At 58.1% G+C, this 17,888-nt stretch overlaps 1 protein-coding gene across 6 annotated transcripts in view; it reads right to left on the bottom strand.

Annotated features, from left to right (window-relative positions):
• Positions 1-451: 451 nt before the first annotated feature.
• The window catches only part of CUEDC1 (CUE domain containing 1), a 76,602-nt gene continuing 59,165 nt past the window's right edge, over positions 452-17,888 (bottom strand). For all 6 annotated transcript variants that reach the window (XM_060290655.2, XM_030881662.3, XM_060290658.2 and 3 more), the window contains 9 exons: positions 16,336-16,463; positions 11,344-11,470; positions 10,499-10,691; positions 9,350-9,433; positions 7,654-7,725; positions 6,719-6,812; positions 5,346-5,404; positions 4,433-4,503; positions 452-2,035 (listed from right to left, as the gene is read on the bottom strand). In XM_060290655.2, coding sequence (XP_060146638.1) covers positions 4,436-4,503; positions 5,346-5,404; positions 6,719-6,812; positions 7,654-7,725; positions 9,350-9,433; positions 10,499-10,691; positions 11,344-11,470; positions 16,336-16,463 — 825 coding nt within the window. In that variant the 3' untranslated portion in view covers positions 452-2,035; positions 4,433-4,435. The remainder of the gene's footprint in view (positions 2,036-4,432; positions 4,504-5,345; positions 5,405-6,718; positions 6,813-7,653; positions 7,726-9,349; positions 9,434-10,498; positions 10,692-11,343; positions 11,471-16,335; positions 16,464-17,888) is intronic.

Below are 17,888 nucleotides of genomic sequence, written 5' to 3'. Positions count from 1 at the left end.
TCCTCCTCTGGCAGTGAGCTCCCTGGCGCGGGAGGTGGTTCACCGAAGCCTGGGAGTAGGGAAAGCGAGAGGGGTTTGAACTGGAAGATGTCTGCGGGCCCTCTGAAGCCTGACACTACACATCCCCGCAGCTCCAGGCGAGACGTTATTCTGGCAGCTTTCTGTTTATTTAGGAAGGTGACCGGCTGGAGCGCTCGCAACAGACTGCTGTTTCCCTGGCCTGCCAGCAAGCGGTTTACTTTCCCAGGCAAACAGGAAGGCGGGCAGCGCCAGCAGGTGGGCGAGGCTGCGGTGCGGCACAGGGGCCACCTGAGGGGCGCTGCGGGGATGCCGAGCCCCGGGGCCCCGCGGGCACTGCGGGTGGGCCAGGCAGGCGGCCCACGGGCGCGGGGTGCAGGGGGGAGGGGGAGGCGAAGAGGAGGGTCAGCCCACGCGCCGCCACGTCAGAGCACCAAGAGAACACCAAGTCTTTATTACACGAATTCCTATGAAACTGCTCCAAGATAAAACCCACACGCAGGAGAAAAAACAAAAACAAAAAAACTGACAAAGCCACACACACGGACGGGGGGTGGGGGGTGGGGGGCGACTGGCGCTCCCCCTCTTCTGTGCCCGGTCATCAGGAGCCCTTGGGGGGCGGTGGGGATTGGAGGGCGGCAGCACTTCCGCACTCGCTCGGGAGGCTGAGCCGGGCCAGGGTCCCCCTCCGGCACCGCGGGGAGCCCGCCACGCCCTCACTATCTCGAGGTGGCTTAGGGTCACCAAGCCCCGCCAGGCTTGGCGCCCGCCCCCAACGCCTCACCGCCGCGCCGCTGGGCTGGCTCCCCGCTCGGGCCCTAGCCCCGTGCCTGCCCGGCTCCCCGGTTCTCCCGAGGTCGGCGCCTTCCCGCCTCCAGCCGGGCCACGGAAGCCCGGCTGCCCCTCCCTCCCTCCCTCCCTCACTCCCGTTGGCAGTGGTTGGTGCCGGGTCAGGTTCGTAGGACCCTTGTTTTCCTCCTGGCCATTTGCCTTCTCACTCTTGGCAAGGGGCACCCAGCAAGCCCTTCTGCCCCAGAGGCTCTGGCCCGGCTGGCAGCCTCTCCTTCTTGCCCCTCAGTCCTGCACCTTCTCAGGGTGACTAAAGAACTGGCCGCTGCCCACCCTTAATGACAGCAGAACTTCTAGTCCAACTGGGGAGTCAGAGCCCCTGGAGCCCCCACTGTCGTGGGACTACAGGATCCCATCCAGGACTGACTTTTGTCTTCTGTCAGAGTAAACACTACCCCTGCCTAGCTAGAATCCGCCAGCTCCGGGGTGGCCAGCCTCCCCATCCCTGCTGGGGGCCCTTGCCAGCCCCTAACAGAGGCAGCCCGAGGGGCCCAGGCAGGGTACTCAGCAGATACCTCTCTGTGGTGGCCCATCACTCCTCAGAGCGGGCCTGAGTGACTGCCCAGGGCTTTCTCACCCAGAGCTCCGTGCAGGGGAGTGCCAAGGACCAGCACCCCTGGGGAAAGACTGAGATGCAGAAGGCCATGGGAATAAAGGACCCTAGGTGCCCAGAAGGGAGCTGCGGATGGGGGTATGGGATCAGGCAGTGTCTGTGGCCCGACAGGAGAGACCAGGACAAGAGGGGGGCAGGGGCTCCACCTTCAGGCCAACGAGCCTCTGGTAGGATCATCCTCCCCTTCTGGGTACTCCAACCTTTGCCAGTTTTCTGGGTGGTTTTTTTTTTTTTTTTAAGAAGAGGGGTTAGATCCTACATTTCCACTCGTTCCCCACAGAACAGCCTGGCTACGAAAGGGACTGTGGTTGGCTGCTGCCTCCACCCTCAGGCCCTTCCTCCAATCACAGCATGCAACTCCGAAGTTCTCAGTCCCTTGGGAAGTGGCAGTGGCAGTGGCAGTGGCTGGGCTGGACTGTGGCTGGAGAACCACTGGGCCTCAGAACTCAAGCACCATCCGTCCGGCTGCAGCTGGGCTCTTCAGCGGAGGGCCGGTTTGCTCTGTGGCTGCCTCTACCGGGTCAGATGGTCTCCGGCGAGGAGAAACTGCTACATCTGGCAGGAAAAAGGGATGGGAGAAGTCTTTTTCAGTGGAGTCCAGGGGTCTTTCCTCACCACTGGTTCCTGGAGAGATGGTTCTGGGCAGAAGTTTCTAAAGACAGGAGGCTTCTCCTTCCCCCAGGGACTCTATGTCAGCCTTGGAACCCTGCCTGCGGTCACACCCAGCAATCCAAGCTCCTAGAAACATTCCAACTTGCAAAACAGCAGGGACTCTGGCAGCTAGAGATGGAGTGGGGCGGGTGGGGTGAAGCAGCTGTCTGTGAAGGGCTGAGAGGTGTGCCTGGGTGCCTGGCCTGTTCTGTGATACAGCGGTAGCCCAGCTGAGCTACACCAAGGGCACCTGTAGGGGCAGAAAAGTAAAATGGGATCAGAATTTGGTGGGACCCCCACACCAAGCTGAGGAGCCTTCGCTCGGAAGACCCGTTCAGAGAGCAAGGGAGAAATGGAACTGTAGTGGTGTCCTGGTGATGGGTAAACAGAGCAGGGGCAGTGAAGAGACCAGCAGCTGTTAACCAGGCGATGAGAGTCTGCCAGGGCAGTGATGCGAGGAATAAGAAGAGAAACGAACCGGGGAAATCGGAAGTGGGACTGTCTAGCTTTCAGTGAGTTGACAGCCAGGGCTAGAAAGACCATCGTGGGCACAGCTGGGGCCGTGGAGTGGATTTGGAGAACTAAGAGGGAGATTCGGATTTGGGAACCAACTGCACAGAAGTATTGCTGATGCTGTAAGAGAGGCTGGCGGCACCGCTAGGGAGAGGGAGTAAGGAGACTTTGAAGAGGGTCAAGCCCAGAGCTACGGGGAGAGCTGGGATTGCGGGAGTGGAAGGAGCCACGGGAGCCCAAAAGCTCACAGAGAATCAAAGGCAGAGAGAAAGGGGATCCAGGATTCCTGGGGCCACAGGAGCCAAGGGAGGGCAGTTTCAGGGGAGACGACAGGCATGGTGTGCAGAGACAGCACCAGAGGATGCAGAACAGGAAAAGGCCCAGGACCTGGCAGGTGACCCTGAGTCAGTCTGGGGGTGGGGGTGGGGGTGCCAGCTGGCAATGGGTGAAGGAGGATGCACGTTTCTGCAAACTGGGTGATGATGGAAAATATTGAGGACTCTTGGTTTTTAAGATGGGACGAGGAGGATGTAGACCTGAGGAAGGAAAGGGAAAAGCTGGAAGATTCAGGAAAGAAAGAAATTATGAGGAAGGTCCTGATAAGGGGTGGCTTTGGGCCAGCACGTTTCCCGGGGGACCAGTGGGCAGGAAGTGGTAGCGACACTGCACGGGAGGCGGGGGTCCTCCCCTCGGCGGGCTTTATTTCAGCATTCCGGATACCTGGGAAGCCTGGGTGCGGCAACATGGGTGAGGAGAGCCTGAGAGAACAGAAGAGGTCTGGAAGGGTGGCGAGTCAACTAGAGGTGACGTGAAGGCCAGCCGCCCAGGCTGAGGGGAGAGGGCGCCTGTACTCTTCCTGGCTGTGTCCTCCCCACCCTGGTCTCTCCCCTCCACTACAGTTACCCTGAGGCTAGCAAGTATTTCTCCATAGCCTGAAACAGGGCCATACCTGCCACACCGTGAGCTCAAGAAAGCCCTGTAGGGCTTCCCTGGTGGCGCAGCGGTTGAGAGTCCGCCTGCCGATGCAGGGGACATGGGTTCGTGCTCCGGTCCGGGAGGATCCCACATGCCGCGGAGCGGCTGGGCCCGTGAGCCATGGCCGCTGAGCCTGCGCGTCCGGAGCCTGTGCTCCGCAACGGGAGAGGCCACGACAGTGAGAGGCCCGCGTACCGCAAAAAAAAAAAAAGCCCTGTAGATAGCTGACCCCTGGGACCAGGACAGCGGCTGGGGGCAGGGTGAGCAGGCAGCTTCCTGATGGGGGAGGGGCTGGAAGAGGGACAGGTTCCCCTGAGCCCTGGAGGAGGTGTTGACACTCCCTGTTTCTTCCCCAGGGAGGAACTGGGATAGAGGAGGAAAAGCAGCCTGGAGGCCCATGGCTCCAGCCAGAAACAGAGCTGTCTTGAGAGGGGCCGTTCCCTCATCTTCCCCACCACCAAAACCCGAGGCAATGGCAGAGTTGTGTGTGGACGTGGCCAGGTGAGGCCATCTCAGTTTTTCTTAAATTAGTGTGCTGTGTGTATCCTGGACTCTCTTCTCAACTGTGTTGTAAACTATTCAAGGTCAAAGCTGGTTTTTCTCTTCCTGTTCCTAGCATCTGGCATAGGTGTGATTATCTTCTGTCAAATGAATAAATAACGCAAAACACTAGTTCCCCCATGCACACGCCCCCCTGCCGTAACAAGGGAAAAAACCCCCGACCTGCGCCATCTAGTTGCCTGAGCCTGATGCCTCTGGACCACGGGGAAGACCACCCTCTGGGGTGTGGGGCAGGGCAGTCCTGCACCTTACCTCTTACTGTCCTTCCCTTAGTGCTTCCTCCACCTTGGGCACCTCCTGTCGCCTTCCCCGGAAGTCTTCGTCTGAAAAGCAGAGGAAAGCACCTCACCCTCCACCCTGCAGGGCCTCACTCAGACACGTCTCCCAGGCTGGGCAAGACAGCTGAGCCAACTCTCTTCACCCTTGTTTGCCGGGGCACACGCTGATCCCCGGGAGCGATGCGCGGGTCTGGTGAGGGGCAACTGGGCACGGTGCGGGGTTAGGACCCCTGGCTGCTGCTCTGTCTCTATCGATGAGCTCTGAGGCCTTGGACAAGTTCTTCCCTCAGTTTCCTCATCTATAAAATGAGATGGGGAAGTTGGACTGTCCAGATGACCTCCAAGGCCCTTCTAGCCCTTGTTTCTGGATGTCTCCTGAGCACCAAAGGGCTCCTCTGCTCTGAGGCCTGAGGATCAGGGGTTCAGCTGTGGGCCTTGGAAGGTCTGAGGCAGTGTCTGCTGGCCCACACGCCTTTGGGAGGGACTGAATGAACGCTGGAAGGCCTCTGGGCCCCAGACACTGAAACTGCCCAGCGCGTGGCTCTCAAGGGGAGGCCCTTCCATGTGGGTGGGCTTGTCTGTCCCCTCACACCCCAGAGAATATTCCCCAGAAACAGCACTCGGTGCTTTGTGCTCCAGGTAAAGATTTAGGTGGAGATGTGGCTGGGCCCCTTTTCAGGAGTGGAAGGGAGAGGAGATATGGACCAAGTCACGAGGGGGACCCATTTCCTTGGGTCGCCTGCCCACCAACCCTGATATGTCCCCCAGGTTCGGTGTCCCCTCCTTTACAGTCTGGGTTCACCTGTGAAACACCCAGGCCCTCCTCTTGGAGGACCACCCAACACAGGCAACTCAGAGCCCCGACTTCCCTGCACTCCCCGCCTCACCACAAGTGTGGCCCTCCACGTCGTCCAGGAGATTGGCTGTTGATGCCGCAGCCCCCAGTCTGCCGGGCCATTCAGGAAAACTGTCCCAGGGGTGGGTGGGCACTCCCTGTCCCTGGACTTCTACCCCCGCCCCAAGCTCAGGAGGCCTTCACCGCACCAGCCTTATCCCCCCAAACTCCCCAATACCTCCTGCAGGCTCCTTTTCTTGGGGTCAACTGAGCAGCCAGGCGCTGACTCTCTCCCCCAGCTCCCATCTCTGGGGACAGAGAAGGAACTTCCTCCCTGTTCTCCTTTGGCTGCTCAGCTTCTATAATAATATCCTGGGCCCTGTTTGACAAGCATGGATGGAAGTCTGGGTAAAATTGTGGAAAACCATATTTTTACTGGAGGAACTAAGAGTGAGAAGGCAGGGCCAACACATGAATTGAGGAGGTGGAAAGGTCTGTGGATCAATTCAACTTAAGAAATTAGGGGGGTTTCCCTGGTGGCGCAGTGGTTAAGAATCCGCCTGCCAAAGCAGGGGACACGGGTTCGGGCCCTGGTCCAGGAAGATCCCACATGCCGTGGGGCAGCTAAGCCCGTGCGCCATAACTGCTGAGCCTGCGCTCTGGAGCCCGCGAGCCACAACTACTGAAGCCTGTGCGCCTAGAGCCTGTGCTCTGCAACGAGAGAAGCCACCGCAGTGAGAAGCCCGCACACCACAACGAAGAGTGGCCCCCGCTCTCCACAACTAGAGAAAAACCTGCATGCAGCAACGAAGACCCAACGCAGCCAAAAATGAATAAAATTAATAAATTTATATATAAAAAAAAAAGAAATTAGGAAAAGGTTTGCTGATTTCCATGGAAGGACGAAGTTTTCTCTCAAGACGCAGATTACCCCAGACAAAAAGTTAAAAAGTGGTAGGACAGCTTCTGAGCCTACAGGGGCCTACACTGGCCTGTTCCCCATGCCTGGTGATGGGAGTCAACACTGGTGTCAAAGACAGGTCAGGGCTTCCCTGGTGGCACAGTGGTTGAGAGTCCGCCTGCCGATGCAGGGGACATGGGTTCGTGCCCCGGTCCGGGAAGATCCCACATGCCGCGGAGCAGCTGGGCCTGTGAGCCATGGCCGCTGAGCCTGCGCATCCGGAGCCTGTGCTCCACGACGGGAGAAGCCACAACAGTGAGAGGCCAGTGTACCGGAAAAAAAAAAAAAAAAAAGAGAGAGAGAGGGCAGCGCCAGGCTGGCAGCAGGGCCCAGGGTGGGAGAGGGGAGAGTCACGTGGCCCGGTCCCACTCCGGGGGAGGGTTCAGCCTCAGGGAGTCCAGCCCAGGGTTTTCAGCACCCTTAGCACCCACCGCTGCCACCCGGTGCCAGGCTGGAAAGGATACGACTGATGCTTCAACAAGTGTTTCCTCTTTGACTTCCTCATCTTGGTCTTCTCCGAGAAGGCCCTGGCCAGTTCAAACAGCTTCCTCCGGGTGGCTAGGGGCAGAGAGACCTGTGAGCCGCAGTGAGAGCAGCAGGTAGCTGCCCCCCAGGACTGGGGCAGGGGGGCAGGCTGGTGGGGGAGGGAAGAGGTGACAGCAATCGCAGACCAGGGTCAGGCTGGTGCCCTGGCGGAGTGAGGCTGCCATCCTGGGTCGGCCGGCAGAGGCAGCACAGGCCACCGAGAGCCTGGCCAGGGACCGCAGCCAGCAGCTGAGATCCGGGTATTCCTCCTTCCCCAGCTGTGACAGACGGCTTCACATCTTGGCTTTCTTCCTGCCACCTCCCCTTCTCCCCTCTCCACCTCCAGGGTTGGTTCTGGGATTTCCATGACTAATCCGAGATTTTCTCTGAAATGGAGCCTGAAAGGATGGCAGCCTCATTCACGCATGGTTGTGTGTCTGGGGGGTGGGGTGGAGGGGAAGGCGGGACCCAGCTGGCAGGACTTCGTGGGAAGGGGCCACTGAGCCGGTGGACCGCCCACCCACGGAACGTGGACTTAGCTTGGGCCTCCCCACTCAGGCCCAGCCTGGCCAAGCCCCCTCAAGCCACAGAGACTGTGAACTCTAAAACGGCGGGGGGCAGGGGGGCGCGGTGTCCAGCACATTATTATTTTTCTGCAGACAGATGGCCCAAGAGGATTTAAAACTTAATTTGTATCCAGACTCAGTTGCACAGGGAAGTGCGGCAGGAAAGCTGAGGGAGCCAGCCCGTGATTAAAATGTCACTTTGGTTCACCAAGAGTCAGCTGCATTAAAATTCCGGGTGGCTCCCTCCCTCCCAGGAGGCCACAGGCCGGTCTTAGAAGAGCCGGGGAGGGGGCGTATGCTGGACTCACATTTTCCCATGTGTTTCAACTTGTCCCTGAATAAGGCATCTTCAGACGCAGCGGGGTTGTTGTCGCTGGTTCCTGGAAGGGGGAAGACACCTCTGAGGGCCAGTGGCTGCCCAAGGCCCGGGGAGGGGGGTCAGGGCTGTCCCCACAGGACAGGGGCTCAGCCCCACCCTTCCACTTGAGGAAGGGAGCAAAGAGCAGGCTTCTGCCCTAACCAGGAGGGAGCTTATAGCAAGGAGGACACCAGGGTTCAAGGAGCATTTCTTTCCCCACCCAAGCCTCACTCTCCCCTTTTCTGTAAAAAGGGTCAGGGGTCTGGTCTGTATGTGTGGAGGGCCGGCTCCCACAGGCTCCCAAGTGTCTGTTCCTCTGACCACGCTGCATTCCGTGAAGGCCCTTTGGTAGCTTGAAATCAGCCACGATGGGAGTGTTTACACCATGGAAGCTACCAGATGCTAAGCACTGGGGCTTCCCCTGCACCCCGACAGGCTGTCACACATTCACCAGCACGTGGCCAGCCTGCCTGCATCCTGACGTGGTGTGCCGAGTCTCCCCGTTCACTCGGCACCCACTTGGGTCCCTCTCTGCCCTTCTAAAGCTCCCACGCTAATCCCGAGTCACCTTGCCTGCTAAGTCCCTGTGAGTCATCCTGATCCACCTCAGCGGTCCCGGTGTCTATGGTTAATTTGGGATCAAGGACAAGAGGCTGCTGTTAAACCCCCAGATGCGTATCTGGTGGGACCTAAGCTCCCAGCCTGTCGCTTATGAATCAGTTCGACAGGATTTTCTCTCTTCAAGCTGGGATCAGCTGAGCTCCCCATCCTTCTGCCCCCCTCCCCCATTCTACCACGCGATGTAAGCTCTGTTTCGGGCAAGAGATGCGGATTCTTCCTCTGAGGCGGGCAGCCTGTGTGTGTGTGTGTGGTGGGCACTGGCTGACCAGGGGCCACTGTGCACACACACAGGCAGAGTCCAGATGTCGAGGATGGAACCGGGACCTTCAGAGTGTCCCCAGCTCCAGCCTGACCCTCGTCCGTGCAGCCCAGCAGCCTGCTGTCCACCCCTGGCCCTCCTTCAGCCACTGAGGCAATTCTTGCTTCTCACCACCTTGGACGTGAAGCTTCCAGTTCTATTCCTCCAACACTAAGGCAGAGCCTGGCCTGTGGCAGATACTCCCCAGGTACTGAATGAATGAATGAACGAATGAACTCTTCCCAGATTGATCCTGCCCTTCCGCGCCAACATGTTTTTGCCGTAATTAACAAGCATGTCTTCAGCCTTGCTGCTTCTTCTGCCTGTTTCTCGGACGCATCTCCAGTGTTTGTTCCCAGTAAAACCATAAGCTCCCCCCGGGCAGTGACCCAGTCTCTGAGTCCCTTGCCACCCCAAGCCCGACACCCCGTGGGACATTACGTGGTGTGGTGTGTCCCCTTCTTGCCCGTGCTCCAGGCACCTCCAAGGAGTTCAGCCAGTCCATTGGCCAATCCCGGGTGTGGGTTGCAGCAGCCGCTGGGTTGGTAAGAACCCGGGGCTGCTGAATGGAGGGGCCATCTCCCTCTCGGAGAGCACGGAGAAGAGGGAGAAACCTCCCCACAAGCCTGCTTCCTCAGCCTACCCCCAAACTCCAAATACGCAAACCACAGCTGGGGTGTGAGCCCCCTACACCCTCCAGGCCTCTCTCTTAGGAAGGCAAGGTTACCTGGGACAGGAGCGGGAAAGTCAAAGTCATTTCCCACAGCTACGCTGCTGGATGTAGATTTCTGGGACTCGTATTTCAATCGATCTGGAAAAGGACCACATTCTGGTCGGGGAAGTTAGCTCCCACCCAGGGGCAGCCTGCGCTGAGATGCAGGAGGTTGTTAGAGGCCAAACCCCCAGAATCACACACACACACACACATGCACACACGACGCCTACGGGCTCTCAAAGAACCAGAACTCTCAAAGATACAGAAACGACTGCCCTGACAACCTGCAGTGTCAGAATGTCAAAATGAGAAGGACCCTGGGAAGTCAGACAGTCCAGCCCTTCATTTAAAAGGAAAGACCCCGGGCTTCCCTGGTGGCGCAGTGGTTAAGAGTCCGCCTGCTGATGCAGGGGACGCGGGTTCGTGCCCCGGTCCGGGAGGATCCCGCATGCCGCAGAGCGGCTGGGCCCGTGAGCCACGGCCGCTGAGCCTGCGTGTCCGGAGCCTGTGCTCCGCAACGGGAGGGGCCACAACAGTGAGAGGCCCGCGTACCGCAAACAAAAAAGGAAAGACCCCGAGACCCCCAGCACCTTTAATGCAGAGCTGGGTCCAGCCTTGGGCCTCCTCTGTCTCAGGCCAGACTTCTCCCTGCACACCGTGCTCCCTCCCCCAAAACACAGTCAGACACACACACGCGCACACACCCACACCCCTCTCCCACAGGCCCCTCGCTGTACCCCCATCAAACACTCCCACCCTGAAGGGGGAAGGCAGCCAGGCTGGGGCCAGTAGAGTGCTGGGCCCAAGGACAACTCAAACACCCAAAAAACTCAAGAGCCCCTGCTCAAATGTCCTCTGCTCAGGGAGGCACCCACGGACCCAATCACTCTATTCCTGGAGCCCCAGACATATGGTGCCGAAGCCAGTGCCTGGCACAGAGCAGACAGGCAGGGGAGCAAGGGAGGGGCACCCCTCTCTCTCTCTGAGTTCCAGAGGAGGGAAGCGGTGGCTGGTGACTCAGGTCCCTGTTGGCAGACTTCTGGGGCTCCCACCAGGATAACTCAACAGCACAGAGGCCACCCCGAGCTCCAAGGCTAAAGCCAGCATCAGCCCCTCCTTAGCCGTGGAGCAGCGGCCGCAGCGCCCCACCCGGGGCACCACCTCTCTCCAGGGCAAGGAGGAAGTCGCGGTTGCGCTGCAGCTCCTTCATGAACTCCTCGTTCTGCAGGAAGAGCGCGATCCTCTCGTCCTCCAGGTATTGCTTCCAGCGGTTCTCCTGGTCCCGGGGTCCGGGCCCGGCCGTGAGGGGCCGGCCTCCCTCCGTGATCGCAGGCTTGGAGCCCCTGGAGGTAGCCTGAGGAGGGGAGCGAGCATGTGGACCGCCTACTCACAAGGACGCACGCTGCACAGATATCCACGCGCACCTGGGGGTACACGTGTCCTTCCCAGGATGCCGTGGCCGCACCCTGCGGCCAGCACCTCCTATCTAACTTCACAGGCCAGAGCCCTCTCTGCTGAGGAAGCAGCAAGGGCTTAAAAACTACTCCCCACCTCCTCCACCTTGGACGCCCCCCCCCACCTTCCTTCATCAAAACCTGAATAGTCCGGAAGAGTGATCTGCGAACTGCTCAGGGTCCCCAAACTCAAAGCTCTCCCTGTCTAAGCTGTCTCAGGGGAGACCCCTTGCAGAGGGCCAGCCTCTGGGGAGAAGCACCTCTGCCGTTGACAGTTCCCCACCCCCTGCCCCTGCCCACCTCCCTCCAGCCTGGGGTGATGGCCGCAGCCAGGGAGCGTCCCCAGGGCTGTCACCTTCCTGGGCGGAAGAGGAAACTTCCAGGCCCAGACAGGAAATGAGGCTTTTGGTTCAGTGTTCTTTCCCTACAAACCCAGGGCAACAGAAACAGCTCAGCCTGGGCTTAAACAGCAGGGAGTGACACTGGCTGGCATGAACGGTGTGGGCAAGCAGAGCTGCTGCACAGGCCAGGGGCGGGGGAATCCTCCGTTACCTGTATGCTGTCCAGCTGCTGGGGCAGGATGCGGAGAAAGTCTTCGGGGAGGTTGCCTAGCAGTGGGGGGTTCCAGTTCCGATAGCGCCTCTGGCCGGAAGGGGGCGCGGAGCCCAGCACGTCGATGCTGCGGGGTGAGAGGTGACGAGGAGGAGGGAAGAGTCAGGCCCAAACACAGGTGTCCTGGCCCATCACACCAAGATCTTGCTCAGACTGGCACTGCTGCTCCAGAGCCTCCCGTGGCCTCTGCTGCCTCTAGCACAAAGGCCCAGCACGCTAGCTCCCCTTCTCAACCAGGCTTCGGCTGACCCCCAGCCTCTGGGCCTGGGCTCCGCTGCACTGGATGTTCCACTGCTCAGCGCCCTCAAGGCCTCTGGGCCTAGAGAGCTCTGTGTTGCCGGCGCACATATCGCGTGTTGTGGATTTTGACATGGATGTGGCAGTCATGGCCCTTCACGCTTCTATCCCTAGCACCTAGCATGACGCGAGCTCCTCCTGGCTGCTGAGTGCCAGGCGTGCTCCGAGTGAACAGACACAGAGCCGCCAGCAGCCCAGCCCGCCCCAGTGCTGGTTTGCTAGGGTCGGGGGACATGAGGACAGCAGGATCCCTAGAAGGTAAGTGGATCTAGGCTCCAGTTCTGGCGCAGCCACAAGCCAGCCACGTGGTCCTGGGTGAGACCCTGTCCCCTCTGGGGCTCAGTCTCCTACAAGCTGCTGTCTCCCTGCCCAAGTGCGTGGGAGCCCCTCGGGAGGCTGTCTCGAACAACGTGCTGAAAAGGCACATGGAGGTGTGGGATTGGAAGGGTCTTTGTTCCAAGTGGCGCTGGGGAACCGCTCCCCTGGGCCAAGGCGGAGGCCAACAGCGAGGCGGAGAGGAGAGGAAGGAGACCCTGGCACGTGGCCTCCCTGACCCCCAGCCTCCCGTCCGTCCTGGCCTGAGGGCGGCCTGGGGCCTGGCCAGGAGCTCCCCACAGCTCCTCGGCAGCCTGCAGCGTGGCAACCGCAGGACACGTGTTCTGCTGAATCAGGGAAATAACACACAGAGAAGGCAGCCGAGGGCCGGGAGCCACTCTCTCTCGGGTCTGGCTCTGATTTGGTCTCGAGCTCCAGGAATCCCGCCCGCCCCCTCACTGGAGGGGAGCTTTTCCGGGCTGCCCCTGACTATGGAAATAACTTCCTTTCTTTTTCTATTTTGGGCGGGTGGCCTGGCGGGCCCAGGGGGAAGGGCGGGGGTGGCAGCAGACGGGATAACAAGCCGCTAAATGCCTGGTGGGAGCTCAGCACTCAGACAGGAGCCAAGGAACCCCGGGCACCTCTCACTGTACAGATGCGGGGATGGTCCAGAGAAGAGCCTGCCTTACGGCCCGGGACTCCCATTCCTGGGCGCCTTTCCTCCTCCATCACTCATCCACCTCCTACCACTGTTGGCGGCTTCATTTTTCTCCAAGGGCCAGATAGTCAAGGGGGTGGATACCCCATCCCTCTGGGACTCGAGGACCTTCTTTGGTCGACCCCGGCACCCTTCCTCCAGCTTCGGGGTCTTCATCTGGGACATGGGTGCCCACCCCAACTCAGTCACACCCACAGCTACCCAAGAAAGCCATGGAGAGAGAGCCCCGGAGTTGCAGCTGGACCCCTCTAGCCATTTGTTACTGAGAACCCAAGTCAGGAGGGGGGACGAGGAGTAGAAGGCTGAGTGTCCCTCGCTGCTGGGCTCGCGGTCCTGGAGGAGGGGCAGGCCCAGCCCCCTGCCCTGGCACCGGCTGAGATGAGGTCAGCCCACAGCTGTGAGAGCCAGGGGGACACTGAGTACGGGCGGCCCAGGCAACTCCACTGTGGTCAGAAAGGAATGTCAGAAATGAGCTGAGAGGCAAATAAAAAACTTCCAAGGCTGTAATTTCAATGGAAGAACAGCAGGTGGCCTGTGAGGAGGGGTGCCTCTGGGCTTCAGAGCCTGTCATTCATTCAGGAAAGGACAGGCTGGGCGAGGGGAAGGAGAGAGAAGGCTGGGGGGGACTCTCTGGACCCCAGAACTAGAACTGCATGCCCCATAAGACCCCCAGGCCTACCCAAAGGATATCAGAGCCCAGAAGGATTTCAGCAACAAGCCTTCCAGGCAAGATTTTTGGTAAAGACTAGACACTGAGGCCCTGATGGGGTCAGGCCTGTCCTGGAACACACAGATCGTCCTGCTAAAACCTGGGCCCAGGAATCCTGGCATTCCAGGCACGCTCCCCTGGGATCAGCCTGCCCCTCTGTGCCCCAGCAGGGCCAGCTCCCAAACCCTCTTCATCTTCACTCTCAAAGGCACCCCAGAGACTGGAGGTGGCAGAAGGGAGCCAGGCTATTCCTGCCCCCAACCCCCCCACTCAAATCTGATTGGCCCCAGCAGCCAGAGAGAGATTCCTAAAACACTAACCTCACCCCGTCACTCTCCAGCTTAAACCCCTGGCTGGAGGATAAGGTCAAAGCTCCTTGGAGGACCCCCAAGGGCTTCCACGATCTTCTCACCCCTCCAGCCTCACCCAGACATTCCATACTCCCTGGAGTTCCCTCAGATGGTGCCCCCTTTCCTGCCTCCAGGCCCTTGCACGTGGTTTCCTCTGCCTGGAACGCCCTACTGTCCTCCGCTTTACCAGCTAACTGCTGGGACATCAGTTCCTCTAGGCTGCCTTCCCTGTACCCTGCCGCGCGTCTCCGCCTCCCCCAGTCCCTGATCTCCTTGGGAGGTCAAAGCGGGGCTGTATTCATCTCTGTATCAGGTGACTCCATAATGCTGGAAATGCACGTCCTGGATGGAGAGACGGAATGAGGCCCTGGAAATGGGCTGGGGGTGGATCTGGGCCTAGCAGGGCCAACCTGGGGCAAAGGGGCACGTGCTCAGAGGTTGGCCCTGCCTCTTCGGAGCGCTGGCCTCTGAGGGCAGCCTTACCCCTGGTCTCAATGTTCACTGTCAGAGCTGACCTCAGAGGCCCACTGTGCAGCCAGGGGCAGGAGGGAGCAGTAAAGCACTGGTGACAGGTCTGATTCATACCCGGCACTGTGCTAAGGGCCCCCCCCACAATGCCTCATTCAACCCTCACAGGAGTGCTGAGGTGGGGATTAGTATTCCCATTTCACAGATGAGGCAAATGAAGCTCAGAGAAGTTAAGCAGTAGCCAAAGGCACCTCAAGAATCACAGTTAGGCAGCTAAAGGAGGCAGGGTGGGGGAGCACTCTGCCTCTGTCCGACCTCACAACTAAGTTCTCTTCCCTGGATCCACCCCCAGGCCAGCAAAGCCTTCATTTCCGGGTAAGGCCCCTGAACCTGAGGCAAGGGCAGTAACTTGTCCAAAGGTATGAGCAAGACCTCCTGAGCCTTGGTCTAGTGCTGAGGTCATTTTGCCCCCAACTGGGGCTCCCATCACTGGGCTACACTACCCCTGCCCTACTTCACCCCACCATGCACAGAGGAGGGGAGGGAGGATGCGGCCAGGATATCCATGCCAGGCTTACAATGGGATTCTGTCTCTTATGGGCTCAGTCTTACCTTCTGAAAAATAGGTAGAACTATTCTGCCTAATAGAAACTGAATTTTTTGCAAAAGCATCCTGGGATATTAAAAAAACGTCAAAGGAAAATCATTTAGCCCTGGGCATCATGACCCATCCTGGGCTGCAAGTCCTGCCAAGATCTCACCCAGACCTATCCACTTACCCCCTGCTTTGCCCCATTACAGCCTCTGGTATCACTTGTGATGGAGGACCTCAGCTCTGCTCCCGTCCCTGAGTCGAAACAATGCTTCCTCCTCCCCCCATAACTTTCTAGGCCTCTATCAGCTCCCTGAGCTGAAATCACAGAGGTTTTTCTCATTAGGGGGATGACAGGACACAGCAGGGAAGAGCATTTGTTGGCTTTGGAGTCAGAAATGACCTGGGTTCAAATCCCAGCTCTGTAGTCTTAGGGAAGTTATGAAACCTCTCTGAGGCTCAGTTTCCTCATCTGTAAAATGAGGATGACAACAGTGCCTACCTCACAAATTGTTAGATGGTTTGAATGCGATGGCGCAGGTAAAGAACGTTGTCAGTTTCAGGCATTTGAAGGGCACTTAGTAATGGTAGGTGTTATTATTATCTATACCTGTATGATCACTGAGTTCTCCACCACCACTGTCTGGGGCTCCCAAGACCCCCAGAAGGGAAGATCCACTGGAACAAGTTCCCTGTCCTGTCATGTCCCCACACCCCTCCCCACCCCAGGCCTGAGTTCTTCTCAGGACCAGCAGCTCCAGGACAAAGAGGCACCTGGGCTCCAACGGCCCTCTTCAAACACAGAGCCGAGAAAAACAAGCACTTCAGAGACCCAGGGACCCAGCTGGCAACCAGCTTCATTTTAAACTTCCAAATTACAGAGTCCCTGATCTGGACGAAGTCTCCAGGGACCTAACTCTTCTGCTTCCAATTATCGAATTACCCCGGAAAAAGAGACTTACTTGCTCCCATTGCTTAAAAATCCCCACAACGTCCCTAGAACAGGGATAGCAAATAGATATCCATTCCATCCATTACTGATGACTGTCTGGGAGTGCTGTTTTGAGGAGGATTCTCAGGTTCTGTCTCAACTTAGCAGGAAAGAACACAGTGATCAGTTAGTAATGTTTGCCATGGGCTCAGGAGGGGAAGTGTCAGTACACATTCCACGCGTCTGTCATCCCCAATCTGCATCTCCCAGAAAGCAAAGGCTGAGCATCGTTTATCTCTATGTCCTGTCCAGTGTTCAGCATAGCATCTAGTCTGGAGTAGGAATTTAGTGGATGTCTGCTCTTGCAATCCTTACAGTTTGAAAGTCCTCTTTGGTATCCAGCTAAAATGCCTGTTGCTGCAGTAGAAGCCTGTTCCTGGTGGAACAGTATACCGAAGGGTCCAGTCAAGTTTCCCTCTGTGTTTGTACTCAATCCCAAACCCTGATCCCCTTCCCCATTGCCTTGTGTTCTGAGAGGAGATGGATTCTTACCGGGGAGGTGGAGTGGGGGGAGCCAGAGGGTAAGGCCTGTCGAACATGTGCATGTGGTAGGCTGGAGGGGAGTACACAGGCGGGGGTTCCTCGTCAGAGCTATCAGGTTCCAAGGTCCTTTCCAAAATCTGTATCAGAGACGACAAAGAAAGAAATATTAACAATCCTTCCTTGAATTTAAATAACATTTAGACAAAATCAAGTGTGGGCGAGGATGTGTAGTAAGGGAACTCTGCTGCTGCTAGTGGGAGTGTAAAGTGATATAACCAGCACTCTGCAAAACCGTTTGGCTTCCTGTACTAACGCTCAGCACATGGGCTACTTCTGAGCCCACGATTCCAACATACACAGCAGACGTGAAAGCTCTTCTCCCCAGAGGGAAGCTCCATGCAGCATTAGCCATCCAGGTAAGGTTCAAAACCAGGCAAAACATGGGGCTTCCCTGGTGGCACCGTGGTCAGGACTCCGCGCTCCCAATGCAGGGGGCCTGGGTTTGATCTAGATCCCACATGCATGCCACAACTAAGAGCTCGCAGGCAACAACTAAGGAGCCGGCGAGCCGCGACTAAGGAGCCGGCGAGCCGCGACTAAGGAGCCGGCGAGCCGCAACTAAGGAGCCTGCCTGTCGTGACTAAGACCCGGCGCAACCAAATAAATAAATAAACACGTGGGGGTAAAAAACGGGCAAAACAAATTTACAGGGATTGCAGTTGGAGCAGTGTGACCTCTGGGGGTGGGGAAGGCTGAGAAGGGTCACAAGGGGGATTCCAGGCTCTGTTGATATTTCTTGATCCAGGTGCTGATGAAACTTCACCGAGCTGCATATTTGTGGCTCGTGGACTCTTCTGTCCCTGTGTTACTTTTGGTAAATAACTTTAACATCATTCCTACCCTCTCTCAAAGTACTTCCACATCGATTATGTCACCTGAAGCTCAAACAACTGGGCAAAGTAGGCTGTGGGTCATTACCCCCATTTTACAGATGAGGAAACTGAGGCCCAGGCTGACCGATTAACATGGCAAGAGCCACACACTGTTTCTACAACTGAGTCTTTAACTTAGATGTGGTCCCTACAGCAAGAGTGCCTCCTTCAGACACAACGCCTGCACACCCAGGTTGGATTCTCAGGGAGATAGCAGCAAAGGGAGAGCCCAGGCTCTTTCTTGGCCTCCTCTCCTCATCCAGGAGCCAAAGAAAGGGGCAGGAGAAGCCAAGGCTGGGCAAGGGCCAGGCTTCCTGCCATATGGACTGACCTGAACCCTTCTGCAAAGGAGTCTGGAGCAGGAAGAAGCCATCAACCTGGAGAGCCCAGGTCACACAACCCCACCCCCGCGCCGTCCTCTCCAGCTCTGTGCCCATCTCCTCCAAGACCAAAGAATGTGGGAAGGGCTCAGAGGCTGTCAATTGGCCCAAAATTTGAACCCCAAGTGAATTTGCAGAAATCACTGCTAAGATGCCTCTGCACATCTCTGCCCGAGCCCAGCCATGCCCAGGCACCCAGTCTCAAAGGGACACCACGGCGGGTGGGCAGGTGGGTGAGTGAGCGCGCACG

This window comes from Globicephala melas, chromosome 20 (assembly GCF_963455315.2).
Source record: "Globicephala melas chromosome 20, mGloMel1.2, whole genome shotgun sequence".
Lineage (NCBI taxonomy): Eukaryota > Metazoa > Chordata > Mammalia > Artiodactyla > Delphinidae > Globicephala > Globicephala melas.
The sequence above is the reverse complement of the archived record's forward strand: the minus strand, read 5'-3'. Positions and strand labels throughout refer to the sequence as shown.